Here is a 19,226-nt window from a genome sequence, read left to right as displayed (position 1 = left end):
GTCTGTTCCCTGATGAGTCCTGAAGTGCTTGTCTCTGGGAGGGCCCCTGGCGTCCTCCACACACCCCACTCCTGGCGCTCCGCCCCAAGGAACGACCGTTTTGTCTCTCGCAGATCTGGGACACGGCCGGGCAGGAGAGGTTCCAGTCTCTGGGTGTGGCCTTCTACAGAGGCGCGGACTGCTGCGTCCTGGTGTTCGACGTGACTGCCCCCAACACGTTCAAGACCCTCGACAGCTGGAGGGACGAGTTCCTCATCCAGGCCAGCCCCCGGGACCCTGAGAGCTTCCCCTTCGTCGTGCTGGGGAACAAGGTTGACCTCGAGAACAGACAAGTAAGCGCCAGCGATGCGGGGGATCGCCACCGGGGGGCTTGAGGACCTGAGAACCTGCCCTCGCTTGCGTTAGGGCTCCTGAGTCCCAGGAAGGGCCTTCTCGTAGAGGGGCAGCTAAGTTTTGGATGACAGGTGCTGTTTTTAGATTTGACTGGTAAAAAACGACGTGCCTCAGGGATCTACACCCCATGTCTCTGGCTGCGTGTGCCCCATGCGGGGGTGGGTGTGGGAGACAACTAACTAGCCACCTGCCCAGCCCTTGGAATGGGGCCTTGCTCCCTAACCTGTAAAGACCTACATCCTGGCTTCCCCGTGGAGAGGCGGGCAGCCAAAGTCTGCAGTGGTTGGTGTTCCCTTGGGAATTACGGCAACAAAGTAGGAAGTCCACCCCATGGAGCTGCCTGCAGCGGCCAGCCCTCTTGGCCCCGGTGACTTGATTTGCCTTGAGGCCGTGGGATATTTTGGTCTTTCGGACGCAAAGGCAGACTTGCACTTAGTCTGGCTCATGCACTCTTAAATAGGGGATGCTTCCTGAGTCTGACGCTGTGTTCATCTGACGAGGGCACTCAGATGCCAGATGACAGTGCGTCCGGGGCTGTGGTGCCCAGGAGGAGCTTTCTAGCATTTTCCTCTCCTGTGAGAGCCCCCTGCTTCTGGGGTACCGTGTGAATTTGGAGGGTTCTGTGCTGAGCCCAGACTGGCTCTGGGGGTGCACTACCTCCCAGCCAGCTGCCTTTGGGGACCGGGGCCCAGGAGGCCAGTCCACACCCCCATGCTGCCCCTGCAGCTGTGACTTTGGGTCATTAGCACCTTTGCCTCTGAGCCTCGTTCCCTTTCTGCGCTGGGAAGGAGGGGATTCGGGTGTGACCTTCTCACGTGCTCTCTCAGCGCCTCAGGGGCCCCCCCTTGATCCCCGTGTGTACAGGACAGGAGATGCTTTGGCTTTGAGCAGAATTGCTCTAGGTTTCTTTCAAATAGCGTTGCTCTGGGGAATGTAGACTCTTAATCGTAGCTACATGTATTTCTGACCACTCATCTCTTTTTCTCCCTTTCCTAAGTGCCTTAGTCCTTCTCATGCCTGAAAATGGGCTAGGGTGGGGAAAGGTCAGGACATGGGAGGCAGGGTGAGGGCCTCGGGGCTCTGGTGTGTAGGTGTCTGGCCAGGTGAAGTGCCGTGAGCAGTAACAGAAGGGGCTGCAGAGCTTAAGACCAAGCTTCCAGGCCCGTCCTGCGCTGAGGGCCTCGAGGTCCCAGGAGGGACGGTTACTTCTTCCCAGGCCGGCGTCTTACTCCCTTCAGAAGCTGCTTCTAATCTTAGTGCAGCTGAGGGTCGGAAGCTGTGGGTGGTAGACGGGGTGCTTTGGCTCCTGGCTCTACTGTGTGTAGCCAGCGGGGTGACCGGGGCGGTGAGGGGGGACAGTCCTTCCCAGGTGGGATTCCCGCTGTTCCCTGCACACACATGCCCTGCCTCTTCTTCCAGGTGGCCACAAAGCGGGCACAGGCCTGGTGCTACAGCAAAAACAACATTCCCTACTTCGAGACCAGCGCCAAGGAGGCCATCAACGTGGAGCAGGCCTTCCAGACGATTGCCCGGAACGCGCTGAAGCAGGTGGGTGTCCGGCGGTAGTCTGGCTCCGTCCGGTGATGGACTGACCGCTGGGCCAGCCCCGGCCTGGCTGCCTTGGCCTTAATCCTCTTGCCTCGCTGACTCTTTTCCATGTAGCCAGAAACCCCCGTGTTTATCCGGGAAGGTAATGGCACGGTCTGCTAATAAGGCTGCCAGAAAGTCCACTCATTTGTGAATAACTTCAACCGTGCGGGGCAACAGAGACCTCTGCCGAGGTCTCCCTGGTCTGAGCAGCTGCGTTGTTCTTTCCTTTTGCAGCTCTCAGGTGGCCAGGCCACTACGTGGCCCTGGTCAGATTGGTCCTTCTATTTGAGGAGGGGATAAACTTGAATTCGAAACCCAGCTCTGCTGCCCATCATTGGATCTAGTTTTTTTTGTTTTTTTAAATAAATTTATCTATTTATTATTTATTTATTTATTTATGTATGGCTGTGTTGGGTCTTTGCTGCTGCGCTCGGACACTGTCTAATTGCAGCAAGTGGGGGCCCCTCACTGCAGTAGCTTCTGTTGGGAAGTGCGGGCTCTAGAGCGCAGGCTCAGTAGTTATGGCACACGGGCTTAGTTGCTCCGCAGTATGTGGGAGCTTCCCGGACTAGGGCTCGAACCCGTGTCTGCTGCATTGGCAGGTGGATTCCCAACCATTGCACCACCACGGAAGTCCCGTTTGTTTTTTTTAATCATATCTGAGCTGTAAGAGACTGCGGGCTTTTGGGGCACTTGTGAAGATTAAATGAGATACACTGACTTTTGGAATTCTCCTAAATGATCCCCAGAAAGGTTAACCCAAAGCTCTAGGAATTGTATTCCTTGGATAAAGTTTTCCTACATTTTCTTTCTTACTTTGTTTTATTCAACTGTTCCCCCGAAATAACAGTGGCTTCTTGCTGGCAAGTGCCAGTTGAAGACTTTTTGACTCAGCAGCTCTGTTGGGGCCGGTGCATTGTGGCAGGTCCCAGCATTGTCAGTCGTCTGTAGTGGGCAGGTAAGGGCTGCAGTCGGAGGCAGGGGGCCTGTGGAAGCTGCAGAGGGCGGGGTGGTCCTGCAGCTCCTGGGCGCGGGTTTACAGAAGGCGCGCTTTTCGGCAGTCGGGGCACCTGGCCTGCGGGCTGTACAGGAGTCGCTTTTCACCAGTTCCCTGTTGGCTGGCATCACTGTTGGGAGTTTTTCTCTCTGAATATTGCTGTCCCTAGAGCCTCGTTATAGTGACGAGCTGGCATCTCGGGAGTGAGATTGTTAGATTGAAAGGTGTGTGTATTTTTGCGGGCAAGTGCCACCTGGCTTTCCCAGGGACAGTAGTAATCCTTCAGTTCCTGCCAGCACGCTGCGGGCCTCCCCCTGGAGCTCGGCTGACACTCTCCACGGCAGAGCCCATACGCAGCCCTCCCGCGGGACCCCACAGTGCTCAAGAGCGCTTTTGAATTGAACCTCACTTCACCTGTTACTGCAGTGGTTTTTTTCAATTCCTTTGGCCATAGAGTATTTTTCAGTTGAGTATCCAGTATTCACATACGTTGGGGTCTGTCCTGGCCGTCTGCGTGCTCCTTGCCTGGACCATCTTGATTTCGCTGCCTCTGCGTCTGACCCCTGATCAGGCAGGCCTCCCCTCACTAATTTTATCTTTTTTCTTGGCTATTTTTGGTTCATTTTATTCCAGGTACAACTTTTTCTTTCCTCACCCTCCCCCCAGATAAGACCTTAATTGAGATTCTGATTGGAATTGCAGTACAACCGTTGTATTAGTCTCTCTGGGTGCCTTAACAAATACCACAGACTGGGTGGCTAAAGCAACAGACTTTTATTTTCTCTCAGTTCTGGAGCCAGAAGTCCATAATCAGGGTGCCAGCAAATCCGATCTCCGGTGAGGACTCTCTGTTAAGACAGAAAGTAGCTAAGTGTGTGTGAAGGGCTGAGGGCATCAGATAGGGTCCGGGGTGGCTGCCGATGGTAGACTTTCTTCTGGGGGTGGCGGAAGTGTCCTGGAATCAGGGCGTCGTGGCGGCTGGCACTTTTGAATATACTGAACAACACGGCACACACACACTGCTGTATTCAGTAGAGCTTTTTAAAAAAATACGTAGTCCTAGAGGTTGTTACTTTTATAGCAATTGTGAATGGAATGATTTTTCCTAGAGAACTTCTGATGGATAGAACCAGTCCCTGCTTTCCCAAATCCTTGAACAGTTCCTGATGCGCAGGTGCTCAGTGTTTAAGTGACAAATTACTTTTCTGCATCAGGAAGTAGAAAGCTGCTCCTCACTGGAAACATGCTAATCAGCGGAAGTCCCACTGAACTGACCCCAGTCTGTGTCCTGTGATCCCCCACAGACAGAGGGATCCGTCCTCGGCTGGGCTCTGCGTGTGCAGATTTGGAGATAAGAAAAGCTAGACCCTGAGTCCGGGAAGATGAGAGCAGATAGGGGGCTGGAGGAGTGCCCAGGAACCCTGTGGAAATGCCGGCTCAGAGCGGCCAAATCCAGCCCACGGGAGCGTCTGCCTTCTTGTCAGGCGTTGGTAGAAGCCTCCGGAGCAGGCGGTGGCCCCCAGGCTGCCAGGCTGACGTCAACACGGAGGGCACGTCAGCCCTGTCCTGCCTGCTCCGTGTCACCTTGCCCCGTCTTCCGCTCACTTGGCCTTGAGCGCCTCTGCCAGGGCCCTCGCTTCACTGCTGGGCCTGCTCCGCGCCCATGCCCCCCATCTGCCCAGGCTGGGCTCGGGAGTCTCCCCGAGCCTGGACTGACCAGCCTGTCTGTCTCTCCCTGCCCAGGAAACGGAGGTGGAGCTGTACAATGAATTCCCTGAGCCCATCAAACTGGACAAGAACGACCGGGCCAAGGCCTCGGCGGAAAGCTGCAGCTGCTGAAGTGGCAGAGAGCAGAGCACAGAGTCCTTCGCGATCCAAGAACACACGTAGGCCTTCCACCATGAGCCCCTCTCCTCTCCACACCAACAGTCATCTCTCACATCCAGCTGCCAAAAGAACCCCCAAACACAGTCTCCCCTGCACACACACACACACCCCTGACACAGACTCACTCCACAGCCCAGGCCTGTGACGGCTCCATCGGGGTCCCTGCGTCAGCCCTCAGATGGCAGCAGGACGGGCCGGCTGCAGAGATCGTTCCGGTTTGGAGTCGGCCTCGGAGGCTGCTTCTTTTTGTCCACTGGAGAGAGAGAACTGTTTACAGTCAACCCGTGTCTAATTAGTTCTGGTTTTTTTAACTGTCTTGTGGTCTTTTTTACCCCCCCACCCCCGTGAAGGCTACCACTTGGGAAGGCGGGTGCCCTGCGCTTCATTACAGGCTCACACCCAGTCTGATAAGGCTGAGTTTTGTATGTATCTGTTAATGCTTGTTACTTTTAACTAATCAGACCTTTTTACAGTATCCATTTATTATGTAATGCTTCTTAGAAAAGAATCTTATAGTACATGTTAATATATGCAACCAATTAAAAGTGTATAAATTAGTGTAAGAAATTCTTGGATTACGTGTTTAAGTCCTGTGATGCAGGCGTAGAGATGGAGGGTTGAAGCCTGTCTGGATCGCGGAGTGTTCAGCCACTCAGATTGCAGAAATCCAGCTGGAGGCAGTATTCTGTACAGTAGACACGAGACTCATGTACGCCTTTTAATCAAAGACTTAGGAGCCAAAAAGCTTTTCATCTCTCCAGGGGGAAAACTGTCTAGTTCCCTTCTGTATCTAAATTTTTCCAAGAGGTTGATTTGCATAATACCATGGTGTGTGCAGTGGAGAAACGGCTGTTTCAGAAATATAAAACTCTGATTTTTCTTTTTTTTCTCTGCTCCACACTTGGAAACTCCCCTATTAGATCAGCATCCACGTACAAGAGGGAAAGGAAAAGGAAAATCCTACCAGACCTGTCCTAGTGACTTTACCTTTGTTCTGGAAGGCACTCCTTTCGGGGCTGTGGCATCCTTAGGTGAGCAGACCGCCTCTTCTTCTTCCCAGTACAACCCGCCACGCCTTCCCTGTGTCCTGGGTGAGGAGCCAGGCGGCTGTGCCCCAGGACCCGCCCGCATTGTAGCTTGCTTCTCAGAGCACCTCCCTCTCTCCAGAGGCCTGCATTCTAGGGTGTGGGCCGAGTTCTTCTGTAAAGAGATGAACGTGATGCCAATAAAATGTAACAAGAACAAAGACCGTCTGTCTTCGCCCTGTCTTTTTTCCCTCTTCCAGACTCGGGCTCAGGAGAGACCCTGTTAGCTAATCACTGCCGCTGCTTTTTCTGGGCCCGCAGGCCTCTGAGGCAGAAAGGCCTTCTCCTCTCCAGCCCCGCAGTACCTGTCCCTGGGTTTTGTCTTTTGCATTTTTAATCACAGTATTGGTGGGGGGGGACCCTGCATGGAGAGAGCATTGTCCCTTTAGAGGAGCAACCGCGAGCTGCTGGTGAACCATGGGACCACCCACAGCCTGTGAGTGTGACTCGGCCTTTGTGCTGTCTTGTTTTTTGACTGGCGTGGTTGCTAATGCTGTGATGGTCGGCCATCACATAGTTCTGGATTTCTGATTTTTCACAGGACAGGAAGATCTGGCCGCATCAGCCCCATGTTCCAACATAGACAAGCAACAGCCGGGACTGAGTAGGTGCCTCCCAGAACCAACTGTGGGAACTAGTCATGCTTCCCGCAGCAGGACAGTGTAGGCTTTGCAGACTTAGCCTTTGGATTCTACTTGGGTCCACTTCTCAAGCCCCTCAGTCGGTGTCTTTCCCTTGCTGCTCTTGGCTCGTACTTGACGTGTGAAAGTACCGTCCTCAGGAGCTCACCACCACAGTGCCGCCGCGGCTAGTGGGGCTCACCCCTTCTGGGGCCCTGCACCCTGGGCTGGGCTTGGTGCGGCTAGTGGGGCTCACCCCTTCTGGGGCCCTGCACCCTGGGCTGGGCTTGGTGGCTATGCTGTTTGGCCTCGAGAGGAGCAGTGTCCTTCCCAGCTGGCGGCCCAGTGCTGGGCCGTGCTGTGTGGACCAGGCTGCTGTTCTCAGACCGGGTCCCTCGGGTCCTAACCCTGAACATGACGTGGAAATGGACTTTGACCTCTGACCTCAACCATGCCCTAAAACTGATGATCATCCTTACACTGACCTGCTTTATTTTGAAATGAGCTTGAACATAACCTTGTGGCCCTGATCCCAACCGTAGCTAGCTGATTCGAAATTTGACTTTCAACCGACCTTGACTCTGTTCTCAGCTTCATCTTGTCACTGACAATCACCCTAAACATGGTCCCCCTTGAAATGACCTTGAATCTGACCCTCCTCCTGACCCTGTCATATTCCAACTTTGAAGTTAACACTGAACCCTACCTACCATGACAACCTTACTCCAGCCTGAGACTAATGCATGTAATGTCCTGTCAGCCCAATGTCTGGCTGACCTTGATCTCACCTTATTTACCTAAACTCTACATATACAGCTACACTTACCTAGATTTGGTTTCTCCACAGTACGAAGTAAGGCTGAGACTGAACTCTGCACTAATACAGCGTCTTTTCCCATAATCCTACTAAGAGTCAGCATCAGCACGTGCTTCTGAGAGAAACAAGTTTGCTCCAGCAAGCAGTAAGATTTGCTCTTGAGGAGAATGGGATTTGGAGTGTTTGCACTAATGCAAATTCTTTTCAGTAACACAGTTAAGTTCGTTTGAATTTGCTGTGCCTCCCGGTAAGAATGTGAATTGCCACGAATGTGTGCTGCTGTGTTTACATTCATCTCACTTTGTTCTAACAAGAGGAAGTTACTTTTGAGAAGAATGGGAATGATTTGTTGCACGGATACAAATTCATCTCAGTAGTACTCCTCAGCTTGATCCAAACCCACTGTCGCCCTGTGAATGTGCATTGCTGTGCTTGCGTTCAGTTCACTCCAACAAGCTGTAAGGGGTCTGGGACTGACTTTGTTGCACTGATGGGACTTCTTATCAAAACCTCTATTCAGATTGGTCCTAATTTCTCCTACCTCTCAGTAAGAAAGTGCCTTTAGATGAAGGTGTGCTGCATTGCTTCCGTTCATGTTAGTTAACACTAACCAGCAATAAGGTTTTATCTGTGAGAAGAATGCCTGAGGCTGAGCTTGTCTGCACGTAGTGCTTTCCAGTAGCACTAGTTAGATGAACGTGCCCTAGAGCTGAATGTAGGTCCGTCATCATGGTTTATGCTGACCTGCAATGGTTGAGACTAAGCTTGCTTACAGTAATAGGGATTCTCCCCATTACCACTAATTAGACTCATCCTAATTGGCTCAAGCTCTCAGCAAGAGCTTGCTGTTGAGGTGAAAGTATATTGCTGAGTATATTCATCTTGTTTCATTAATCCTGACCCAGTCCCTGATTCTCGGCCAGATACACTCTGAGGTTGAACCTCTTGCCTTGTCATGACCCTAAGATCTTCCTGGACCTCACAGTGATGTTGGCACTTCCTTGCCTTCCAAATGACCTGACCACATGATGTCCTAATTTTAGGTTGACTTCCTACTTTGCCTCAAACCAGATGTTTATCTTGAAACTGATCTTGAGCCTGACCCTGATCCAGTCTCTCACCCTATGGATATGTGTTCCTCGTGAACTGCCCTAATTTTTACCTTGTCCTGAACTTGACCCTGTGTCACACTTATGTTACAACCTTGGAATGACCCTCCCGATGCTGCACGTTAACCAAAGCCAGAGCTGAACTGGTCCTTGAATTTGATCATCTTGAAGTTGACCTTGAAATTGACCCTCACCCCTGATCCAGATCATGCTGCCAATGTCTCATATTGAGAAACTGATTTTAACCTTGAACTTCTCAAGTCCAATCTTGTCCTTCATACAGGATGTTCCTGACCATAATCCCCTTGAAGCAACCTTGGGTAAGCTTTCAAATTAACCTGGAACCTGACCTTGATCCAGTGTTCTGTGCCTCGCTCTTTTCAGCTTGATCTTGAACTTCACCTTGAACCTGTGCACTGAAAATCACCTGGCCTTAATCCTCCTTGAATTTCAAATAAGCAAGAACTTGACCTCACATTTGAAAGTGGCCCTGTACAACTCAACAACAAAAAAAAACCCAGTAGAAAAATGGGCAGAAGACCTTAATAAACATTTCTCCAAAGAAGACATACAGATGGCCTACAAGCACATGAAAAGATGCTCAATATCACTAATTATTAGAGAATGCAAATCAAAACTACAGTGAGGTACCACCTCCTACCAGTCAGAATGGCCATCATTAAGAAGTCTACAGGAATTCCCTGGTGGTCCAGTGGTTAGGACGCCATGCTTCAACTGCAAGGGGAACGGGGGTTCAATCCCTGGTCGGGGAACTAAGATCCTGCATGTGTGGGGGCAAAAAATAAAAAAAAAATTTAAAAAGAGAGCTGTTCTTAAAAAAAAAGTCTACAGATAACAAATGCTGGAGAGGGTGCAGAGAAAAGGGGACCCTCCTACACTGTTCGTGGGAATGTAAGTTGGTACAGCCACTATGGAGAAGAGTATGGAGGTTCTTCAGAAAACTAAAAATCGAACTACCATATGAGCTGGCAATCCCACTCATGGGTGTATGTCCAGAGAAGACTCTAATTCAAAAAGATACATGCACCCCTATGTTCATTGCAGCACTGTTTACAATAGCCAAGACATGGAAACAACCTAAATATCCATCGACAAATAAATAGATAAAGAAGATGTGGTACATAAATACACTGGAATACTACTCAGCCATAAAAAAGAACACTCCAAAAAAGAACATTACGGGCCAGTATCTTTGAATATAGATGCAAAAATTCTCAACAGAACATTAGCAAACCGAATCCAACAACACATAAAAAAAAAAGATCATACACCACGATCCCAAGTTTGAATCCAAGTGGGATTTATCCCAAGTTCACAAGGATGGTTCAACATTTGCAAAATCAATGTGATATACCACATTAACAAAAGAAAAGTCAAAAACCAAATGGTCATCTCAATAGATGCAGAAAAAGCATTTGACAAAATTCAGCATCCATTCATGATAAAACCTCTTACCAAACTGGAATAGAGGGAACATATCTCAACATAATAAAAGCCATTTATGACAAACCCACAGCCAATATAATAGTGAAAACCTAAAAGCCTTCCCGCTAAAATCTGAAACAAGGATGCCCACTCTCACCACTTCAGTTCAACATAGTACTGGAAGTTTAGCCACAGCAATCAGACAAGAAAAAGAAAAGGTATCCAAATTGGAAGGGAAGAGGTAAAACTGTCATTTTATGCAGATGCTATGATACTATATATAGAAAACCCTGAAGACTCCACACAAAAACAACTAGATCTAGTAAATGAATTCAGCAAAGTAGCAGGATACAAGATTAACATTCAAAAATCAGTTGCAGGGACTTTCCTGGTGGTCCAGTGGTTAAGACTCCACCCTTCGACTGCAGGGGGCATGGGTTCCATCCCTGATTGGGGAAGTTATTCCATGCCACGAGGTGAGGCCAAAAACACCAAAACAAAACCAAAAAATCGCTTGCATTTCTTTACACTAACAATGAAATATCAGAAAGGGAATGTAAAAAACAAGTAACTTTTAAAATAGAACCAAAAAAAAAAAAATCCTAGGAATAAACCTGACCAAGGAGGTGAAAGACTTACACCCTGAGAACTATGAAACATTAATAAAGGAAATTAAAAAGGATTCAAAGAAATGGAAAGCTATCCCATGCTCTTAGATTAGAAGAATATTGTTAAGATGGTGATACTACCCAAAGTAATCTACAGATTTAATGCCATCCCTAACAAAATTCCCAAGACATTTTTCACAGAAACAGAATAAATAATCTAAAAATTTATATGAAACCATGAAAGACCAGGAATTGCCAAACCAATCCTGAGGGAAAAAACAAAGCAGGAGGCATAACTCTGCTATACTTCAAACAATACTACAAAGCTACAGTAATCAAAACAGTGTTGTATTGGTACAAAAACAGACATACGGATCAATGGAACAGAAAAGAGAGCCCAGAAATAAACCCACACACCTATGGCTCAATTAATCTTTGACAAAGGAGGCAAGAATATACAATGGAAAAAAGACAGTCTCTTCAGCAAGTGGTGTTGGGAAGGTTGGACAGCTGCATGTAAATCAGTGAAGTTAGAACACTCCCTCACACCACACACAAAAATAAACTCAAGATGGCTTAAAGACTTAAACATAAGACATGACACCATAAAACTCCTAGAAGAGATCGTAGGCAAAACATTCTCTGATGGGACTTCCCTGGTGGCGCAGTGGTTAAGAATCCGCCTGCCAATGCAGGGGACACGGGTTCGAGCCCTGGTCCGGGAAGATCCCACAGGCCATGGAGCACCTAAGCCTGTGTGCCACAACTACTGAGCCTGAGCTCTAGAGCCTGCAAGCCACAACTACGGAGCCCACATGCCACAACTACTGTAGCCCGCGTGCCTAGAGACTGTGCTCCACAGCAAGAGAAGCCACTGCAACGAGAAGCCTGCGCACTGCAAGGAAGAGTAGCCCCCGCTCACGGCAACTAGAGAAAGCCTACGCACAGCAATGAAGACCCAACACAACCAAAAATAAAATAAATAAATTTGTAAAAAAATTAAAACTAAAAAATAAATTAAAAAATTAAAAAAGCCAACTTAAAAAAGGGCAGAAGACCTTAATAGACATTTCTCCAAAGAAGACATACAGATGGCCAGTAGGCAAATGAAAAGATGCTCAACATCTCTAATTATTAGAAAAATGCAAATCAAAACTACAATGAGGTATCACCTCACACTGGTCAGAATGGCCATCATTAAAAAGTCTACAAATAACAAATGCTGGAGAGGGTGTGGAGCAAAGGGAACCCTCCTACACTGTTGGTGGGAATGTAGATTGGTGCAGCCACTATGGAAAACAGTATGGAGGTTCCTCAAAAAACTAAAAATAGAGTTCCATATGATCCAGCAGTCCCATTTTTGGACATTTACCCAGACAAAACTATAATTCAGAAAGATACATGTACCCCAATGTTCACAACAGGATTATTTACAATAGTCAAAACATGGAAACCACCTAAATGTCCATCAGCAGATGAATGGATAAAGAAGATGTGGTACAGGACTTCCCTGGTGGTGCAGTGGCTAAGAATCCGCCTGCCAATGCAGGGGACACGGGTTCGAGCCCTGGTCCGGGAAGATCTCACATGCCGTGGAGCAACTAAGCCCGTGTGCCACAACTACTAAGCCTGCACTCTAGAGCCCGCAAGCCACAACTACTGAGCCCATCTGCCACAACAAATGAAGCCCGCACACCTAGAGCCCGTGCTCCACAGCAAGAGAAGCCACCGCAACAAGAAGCCCGCACACCGCAATGAAGAGTAGCCCTCGCTTGCCTCAACTAGAGAAAGCCTGTGCGCAGCAACGAAGACCCAATGCAGCTAAAAATAAAATTAATTAAAAAAAAATTAAGGATCTCAAATATGCACTTGCTCTCCTCACCACCCCCACTAGGCTGCAGTCCTGCACGTATTCTTTGGTCCACTTCCCCTACACACATCCCACCAGTATTTCTGTTTTCCCCCCACAGCGTACAGAATCTTAGTTCCCCGATCAAGGATCGAACCTGCGCCCCCTGCACTGGAAAGGTAAGTCGTAACCACTGGACCACCAGGGAAGTCCCCCCATCAGTATTTTGAAATTGGAAAACACCAGGCAAAGTCCAGTTTTCCACCTGCTCCTATGGATCACTAACTGAGGACCCACCACGCTGCACACTTGCCTTCTCCCTGTGTGTGTCACTTGCACGGGCTGGCCAAGAAGCGTGTGCCTGGCATCTGGTGCTGCCGGAGCCCTGGTGTGTGGCGGAACGAGAGCTGGCGGGGCTGCTCTGCCAGGCGGGCTCACGCTCCCGAGTTTCCTGACGTCTGGGGAGAAGCGAGCTCGCTGGCGGGAGTCCTGCCTCAGTTGGCGCTGCAGGGCTAGAGCCGCCCTTGTTGCTGGGCACTCGCCATTTTGCCAAAGCTCCAGGGAAAGGAGCCAGCGCTGGAAGTACGTTACCACCTAGGGTCTAGTCTAGCTCACGGGCGAACTGTTAGTCCCTACATTAGGCCAGAGGGGAGGAAGGGTAAGGGCTGTAATAAACCCCTCGCTTTAGGGGAGGAAAGGCCAACTGGCTGAAGTGGGGTCTGCACGTGTATCTGTTCCTTCTACTTGGAGAAGCCAGCATGGCTGTCAGTTCAGAAAAGCATGCTGGGGCCTTCCCTGGCGGTCCAGTGGTTAAGACTTCCTCTTCCAATGCAGGGGGTGCGGGTTCGATCCCTGGTGGGGGAGCTAAGATCCCACATGCCACACAGCCAAAAAACCAAAACATAAGACAGAAGCAATATTGTACCAGATTCAATAAAGACTTTTAAAAAATGGTCCACATCAAAAAAAAACACAAAAACTTAAAAAAAAAAAAAAGGACCCTGGCTCTCTCTCCAGTCAGCCCTCCACGCCTGGAAAGGACTGTTTGGGGGCTGTCTTGTCCAGGAGTTGTGGAAGGACAGGGAAACTGCCTGCCATCCCCCATTTCTGGCCCTGGGATAGGATCCTCCAACTCTGAGATCAACTCAGGTTACCCTGGGGATCATCAAAATCCTCTCAGGTCATTGATTATCTGGCTATTCTTGCTGTAAAAACAGAAATTGCTAAAGCATATTAAAAGGGTTATACACTATGTCCAAGTGGAATTTATTCCTAGAATGCAAGGATGATTCAACATACGAAAGTCTATTGATACACGACATTTATAGGATGAAGACAAAAAAACATGATCTCGGGCTTCCCTGGTGGCACAGTGGTTGAGAATCCGCCTGCCAATGCAGGGGACACGGGTTCGAGCCCTGGTCTGGGAAGATCCCACATGCCGTGGAGCAACTAGGCCCGTGAGCCACAACTACTGAGCCTGCACGTCTGGAGCCTGTGCTCCGCAACAAGAGAGGCCGCGATAGTGAGAGGCCCACGCACCGCGATGAAGAGTGGCCCCTGCTCGCCGCAACTAGAGAAATCCCTCGCACAGAAACGAAGCCCCAACACAGCCATAAATAAATAAATTACAAACAAACAAACATGATCTCAACTGATACAGAATAAGCATTTGAAAAAATTCAACTAGAAAGTTTCTGCAATGGAAGCCATGAACACAATGAAAAGACAACCTGCTGAATGGGATAAAATATTTGCAAATCATATAGCTGATAAGGGTTTAATATCCAAAATATATTAAAAAACTCATACAACTCAAAAGCAAAAGAACAAACAATCCAATTTAAAAACGGGCAAAGGATCTGAAGAGACATTTTTCCAAAGGAGACACACAGATGGCCAACGGGGACGTGAAAAGATGCTCAACATCACTAATCAGGGAAACCAGTCAAGACCACGATGAGATATCACCTCACACCTGTCAGAATGGCTATTTATCAAAGACAAGAAGTAACAAGTGTTGGTGATGATGTGGAGAAAAGGGAACCCTTGTCACTGTTGGTGGGAGTGGAAGAGAGGATGCAGGTTCCTCAAGAAATGAAAGACAGAATGATGCACCGCACGTTAGTGGGGAACCTGGTGCTGAACCGTCTGCAGACGAGCTGCTTCTGGGTCGGGCCTCGAACGCGGCAGAGCAGCTCCCTCGCCACGATCTACTGAAAGTCAGCCCTCGACACAGGGGTTTGTGAAAAAGTAAAACAAACAAATAAGTAAATTAAAAAAACAGAACTATCAACCCATCCAGCAATTCCACTGCTCAGTATTTATCTGAAGGAAGTGAAAACACAACTCGAAAGACAGCTGCACCCTCACGGTCACCGCAGCACTAGTCACAACGGTCAGGACATGGAAACACCCTGGGTGTCCATCAACAGACAAACGGATAGAGAAGATGCGGTACACGGATGCAATGGACTCTTCCTCAGCCATAAGAAACGAAGGAAATCCCGACATTTATGACATCGTGGATGGACTTGAGGGCATCAGGCTAAGCGAAGTAAGTCAGAGGAAGACAAATACTGTGTGATCTCCTTGATATGTGGAATCTAAAAATAAATAAATAAGCCAAACCCACGGACACAGAGAACAGACTGGAGGTTGCCAGAGCTGGCGGGGGGGTGTGGGTGAAATGGGTCAAGGGGGGCAGGCGTCCGGTTACAACGTTGGTCCTGGGAATGTAACGTTCGGGATGGCGACCAGGGTTCATCATACTCGACTGCATATTTCAAAGTTGCTGAAACAAGCTGTCTTACCTGACGCGCGGCAAGCCACAAGCTGAGATGCCGGCCGAGGTCGGCAAGCCGAGCGAGGAGACAGGAGAACAAACGCCCCGGCAGGCACGGGGCCCGGGTGGTTTCGGGAGAAGGAATAAGGAAGCAGGGCGGCGTCTGCGCGTGGGGTGCGTGGGGAAAAGCGATGGAAGAAGGGTGTGAGCAGGCGGAAGTAGGCCGCCGGCCTCTGCAGGTTCCAAAGGCCGCCCCGGGGACACCTGCGCAGGCCCAGTTGGAGGGCCGGCGGTCCTAACCGGTTTCAACCGGCTCAGCTCCAACCGGGTGCAGCTGACTCTGGGCTTCCGGACACTGTTAGGCTGCGTGGAGGACACGCAGGTCTTTCTGTAGCAACAATTAAAACCGCCTTGATGAGTCAAGGCAGGTTACAGGTGAAATGGATTTAACTAAGCAGCCCCTGAAGTTTCACTAAGAGACTAGACCTTATAAGTTCTCATCAGAAGAAAAAAAAAATTTTGTAACGATGTATGGTGACGGATTTGACTACACTTACTGTGGTGATCATTTCACAATATATACAAACAGCGGTACACCTGAAACTAATATCATGGTATGTGTCAATTATATCCCAGTGTTTAAAACTTCAACACCTTTTCGTGATATAAACACTGAGTAAACTAGCAATAGGAGGAAACTGCCTCAACATAATAAAAGCCACATATGAAAACCCCACAGTCAACATCATACTCAGCGGTTAAAGACTGAAAGCCTTTTCCCTAAGATGAGGAACAAGACAAGGAGGCCCCCTTCCATCACCACATTCCACAGCGCACTGGCAGTTCTATCCAGAACAATTAGGACAGAAAAACAGATAAAAGGCCTCCAAATTGGAAAGGAAGACGTAAAAGTATCTTTGTTCACAGAGGGCACAGTCTTATATGTAGAAAACCCTGAAGAGGGGCTTCCCTGGTGGCGCAGTGGTTGAGAATCTGCCTGCCAATGCAGGGGACACGGGTTCGAGCCCTGGTCTGGGAAGATCCCACATGCCGCGGAGCAACTAGGCCCGTGAGCCACAACTACTGAGCCTGCACGTCTGGAGCCTGTGCTCCGCAACAAGAGAGGCCGCGATAGTGAGAGGCCCGCACAGCGCGATGAAGAGTGGCCCCCGCTCGCCGCAACTGGAGAAAGCCCTCGCACAGAAACAAAGACCCAACACAGCCATAAAATAAAAATAAATAAATAAATAAGTAAATATGGTTAAGAAAAATATATTAAAAAAAAATACTAGATGCTTAAAGTTAAATTTAAAAAAAAAACCCTGAAGAGTCCACAATATAATTAGAGATGATAAACTACTTCAGCAACATCGCAGAATACAAAAATGAACACACAAAAATCAGCTGCATTTCTATATGCTAACAAGAAACAATCCAAAAAAAATTAGGAAAATAATTCCATTTACGATAGCATCAAAAATAATAAAATATTAGGAATAAATTTAACCAGGTAGGTGAAAGACTTGTACGCTGAAAAGTACAAAGCAATGCTGATAGAAATTAAAGACCTAAATAAATGGAAAGATACTGTGTTCATGGATTGGAAGCTTATAACTGTTAAGATGACAAATAACGTCCTGATTCAAAACTTAATACAAAACCACTGTAATCGAGACAGTGAGGCACTGGCATAAAAACAGACATATACACCAATGGAATAGAACAGAGCACTTGGAAGTGGTATATATATGGTCTGTTAATTTTCAACGAGGGTGTCAAGACCATTCAATGGGGAAAGAATAGTCTTCAACAAATTGTACTGGGGAAACTGGATAGCCACACAAAAGAATGAAGTTGGACCCTTACCTTAACACATATACAGAAATTAACTGGAAATGGATCAAAGGTCTAACTGTTGTAGCTAAAACTATAAAACCCTTAGAAGAAAACATGGGAAAGTTTCAAGACACTGGATTTGGCAATGACTTCTTAGATATGACAGCAAAAGCACAGGAAACAAGAAATAGGTAAGTTGGACTTCATCAAAATTAAGGACTTTTTTGCAGCAAAAGTTAATATCCGAACATATAAAGAACTTCTACAAATCAGTAACAAAAAAACAGGGCAATTTAAAAAATGGTCAAAAGACTTGGATATCTGTCCAAAGAAGATACACCGGTGGCCAATAAGAACATGAAAAGATGCTCAATGTCACTAGTCATTTGGGAAATGCAAATCAAAGCCACCTTACACCCAGTAGTATGGCTATTATTCAAAGCAAAACAAAAGGGACTTCCCTGGTGGTGCATTGGTTAAGAATCTGCCTGCCAATGTAGGGGACACGGGTTCAAGTCCTGGTCCAGGAAGATCCCACATGCCCTGGAGCAACTAAGCCTGTGCGCCACAACTACTGAGCCTGTGCTCTAGAGCCCGCGAGCCACAACTACTGAAGCAAGTAGCAAGTATAGCAAGTTAACAGCAGCATTATTTGCGATAGCTATAAGGTGGAAACAACCCAAGTGTCCATCAACAGATGATGGGTAAACAAAATGTGGTTTATATATGTATAACGGAATAATATTCAGCCACAAAAAAGGAACAAATTCTGAATAATGCTGCAACATGGATGAAACTTGAAGCCATTTTGCTAAGTAAAATAAGCCTGACATAGAAAAATAAATATTGTATGACTTCACTTAGATGGAGCTAGAATAGGAAAATTCCTATCAACTGAAAATAGAATAGATGTGGGCAGTGGGGGAATGGAGAGTTACTCTTTAGTTGGTACAGAGTTTCTGTTAGGAATGATGGAAAACTTCTGGACATAAACAGTGGTGATGGTTGCACAACATTGTGAATAGATGTCATGACACTGAATTGTATACTTAAAAATGGTTAAAATGGTAAAAAGTTTGTTACGTGCATCTCATTTTTGTTTTTAAAAAAAGGGAAAAAAGGAAACTGCCGAGCTAAAAAAGTCAAAGGCAATTAGTGTCTGCAGCTCACGAAACCTGAAAAGAAGGCTCAGCCTCACAGAACCCCAGGTGCCCCTGCCTCTGCCCGCAAACAACCTCCATCCTCTGTGATGTCCCTGCGAGGGTTGCCCTTTCAGCAGGAGCGCCCGTGCGTGGGCAAAGCCACACCGCACACAAGACAGCTCTGCCAGCTCGACTTCTGCTGCCACTCCCTGGTGTATATAGAGAACACGACCTTCTTCCAAGGTGTGGGAAGGCACAGTGGGGTGGGGCTATTTCTTTGGCCATCAAGCTCTAAAAGAGCCAGTGGGCAAGGCCTGCCAGCCTCACTTCCTGAAGGAGGTGGAAGCCGAGGGGGCCAAAGAACAGGCACCCCTCCCTCCCCTGAGAAAGGCCCCAGACTCAGATTGCCCCCCGCCCTTGGAGTGGCTCTCACCCACCCAGCATCCCGGAAGCTGGGAAGCCTGCCCCTGGACCACGGGGAGCCCCAGGGCTCACCTCCTCCCGCTGGGGGCAGGGCAGCGTTTCCACTGCCCCGAGGCAGGCATTCTTTCTCTGGTAATGCCCTAGAATCCCCCGGAAATCCTAGTGCCCATCAATTATACCCCAATAAAACTGGAAGAAAAAATCCCCATGCCTGGGCCCTACCTTTGGCACTTTGGATTTCACTGTCCTGGGAGAAGGCGCTGGTGTTTTTTAAAGCTCACCAGGTGATCTGAGTGTGCAGCCAGGTTAAGAACCACTCTTCTGGATTGTGACCAATCAGCAGAGGCCGTGGCCCAAGGCTCCTTAGGGAACTAGGAGAGGAGCCGGCGTCACCGTGGTCATCGTGTTCCAGTGTCCGTGGTCCTGCGAGATGACGGGCTGGCAGCAGACAAGTATTAGAGGGCGGAGCAGTTGGTTTCTATTTCTGTTGTATATGTCTCTGGAAAGGGGAAGAGAGAAACCCCCTTCCCTTCTCAGTCAAGGCCTGAAGCCCGAGGAACTACCGTCACACGCCCCTCACTGTGCGCAGGAACCGTCCGCCTGGGAAGTCACACCTGGATCTGGAGGAGCCCAGGGCTG

General features: G+C 48.4%; 1 protein-coding gene across 2 annotated transcripts in view; it reads left to right on the top strand.

Annotated features, from left to right (window-relative positions):
• RAB7A (RAB7A, member RAS oncogene family) overlaps positions 1-6,113 on the top strand; it is a 70,442-nt gene extending 64,329 nt beyond the window's left edge. For both annotated transcript variants that reach the window (XM_059940503.1, XM_059940502.1), the window contains 3 exons: positions 114-332; positions 1,813-1,941; positions 4,724-6,113. In XM_059940503.1, the coding sequence (XP_059796486.1) occupies positions 114-332; positions 1,813-1,941; positions 4,724-4,819 (444 nt within the window). In that variant the 3' untranslated portion in view covers positions 4,820-6,113. The remainder of the gene's footprint in view (positions 1-113; positions 333-1,812; positions 1,942-4,723) is intronic.
• The last annotated feature ends 13,113 nt before the right edge of the window (positions 6,114-19,226 follow it).

The sequence above is a fragment of the Balaenoptera ricei genome, chromosome 11 (assembly GCF_028023285.1).
Source record: "Balaenoptera ricei isolate mBalRic1 chromosome 11, mBalRic1.hap2, whole genome shotgun sequence".
Taxonomy (NCBI): domain Eukaryota; kingdom Metazoa; phylum Chordata; class Mammalia; order Artiodactyla; family Balaenopteridae; genus Balaenoptera; species Balaenoptera ricei.
This window is presented reverse-complemented; position numbering and strand designations above follow the sequence as displayed.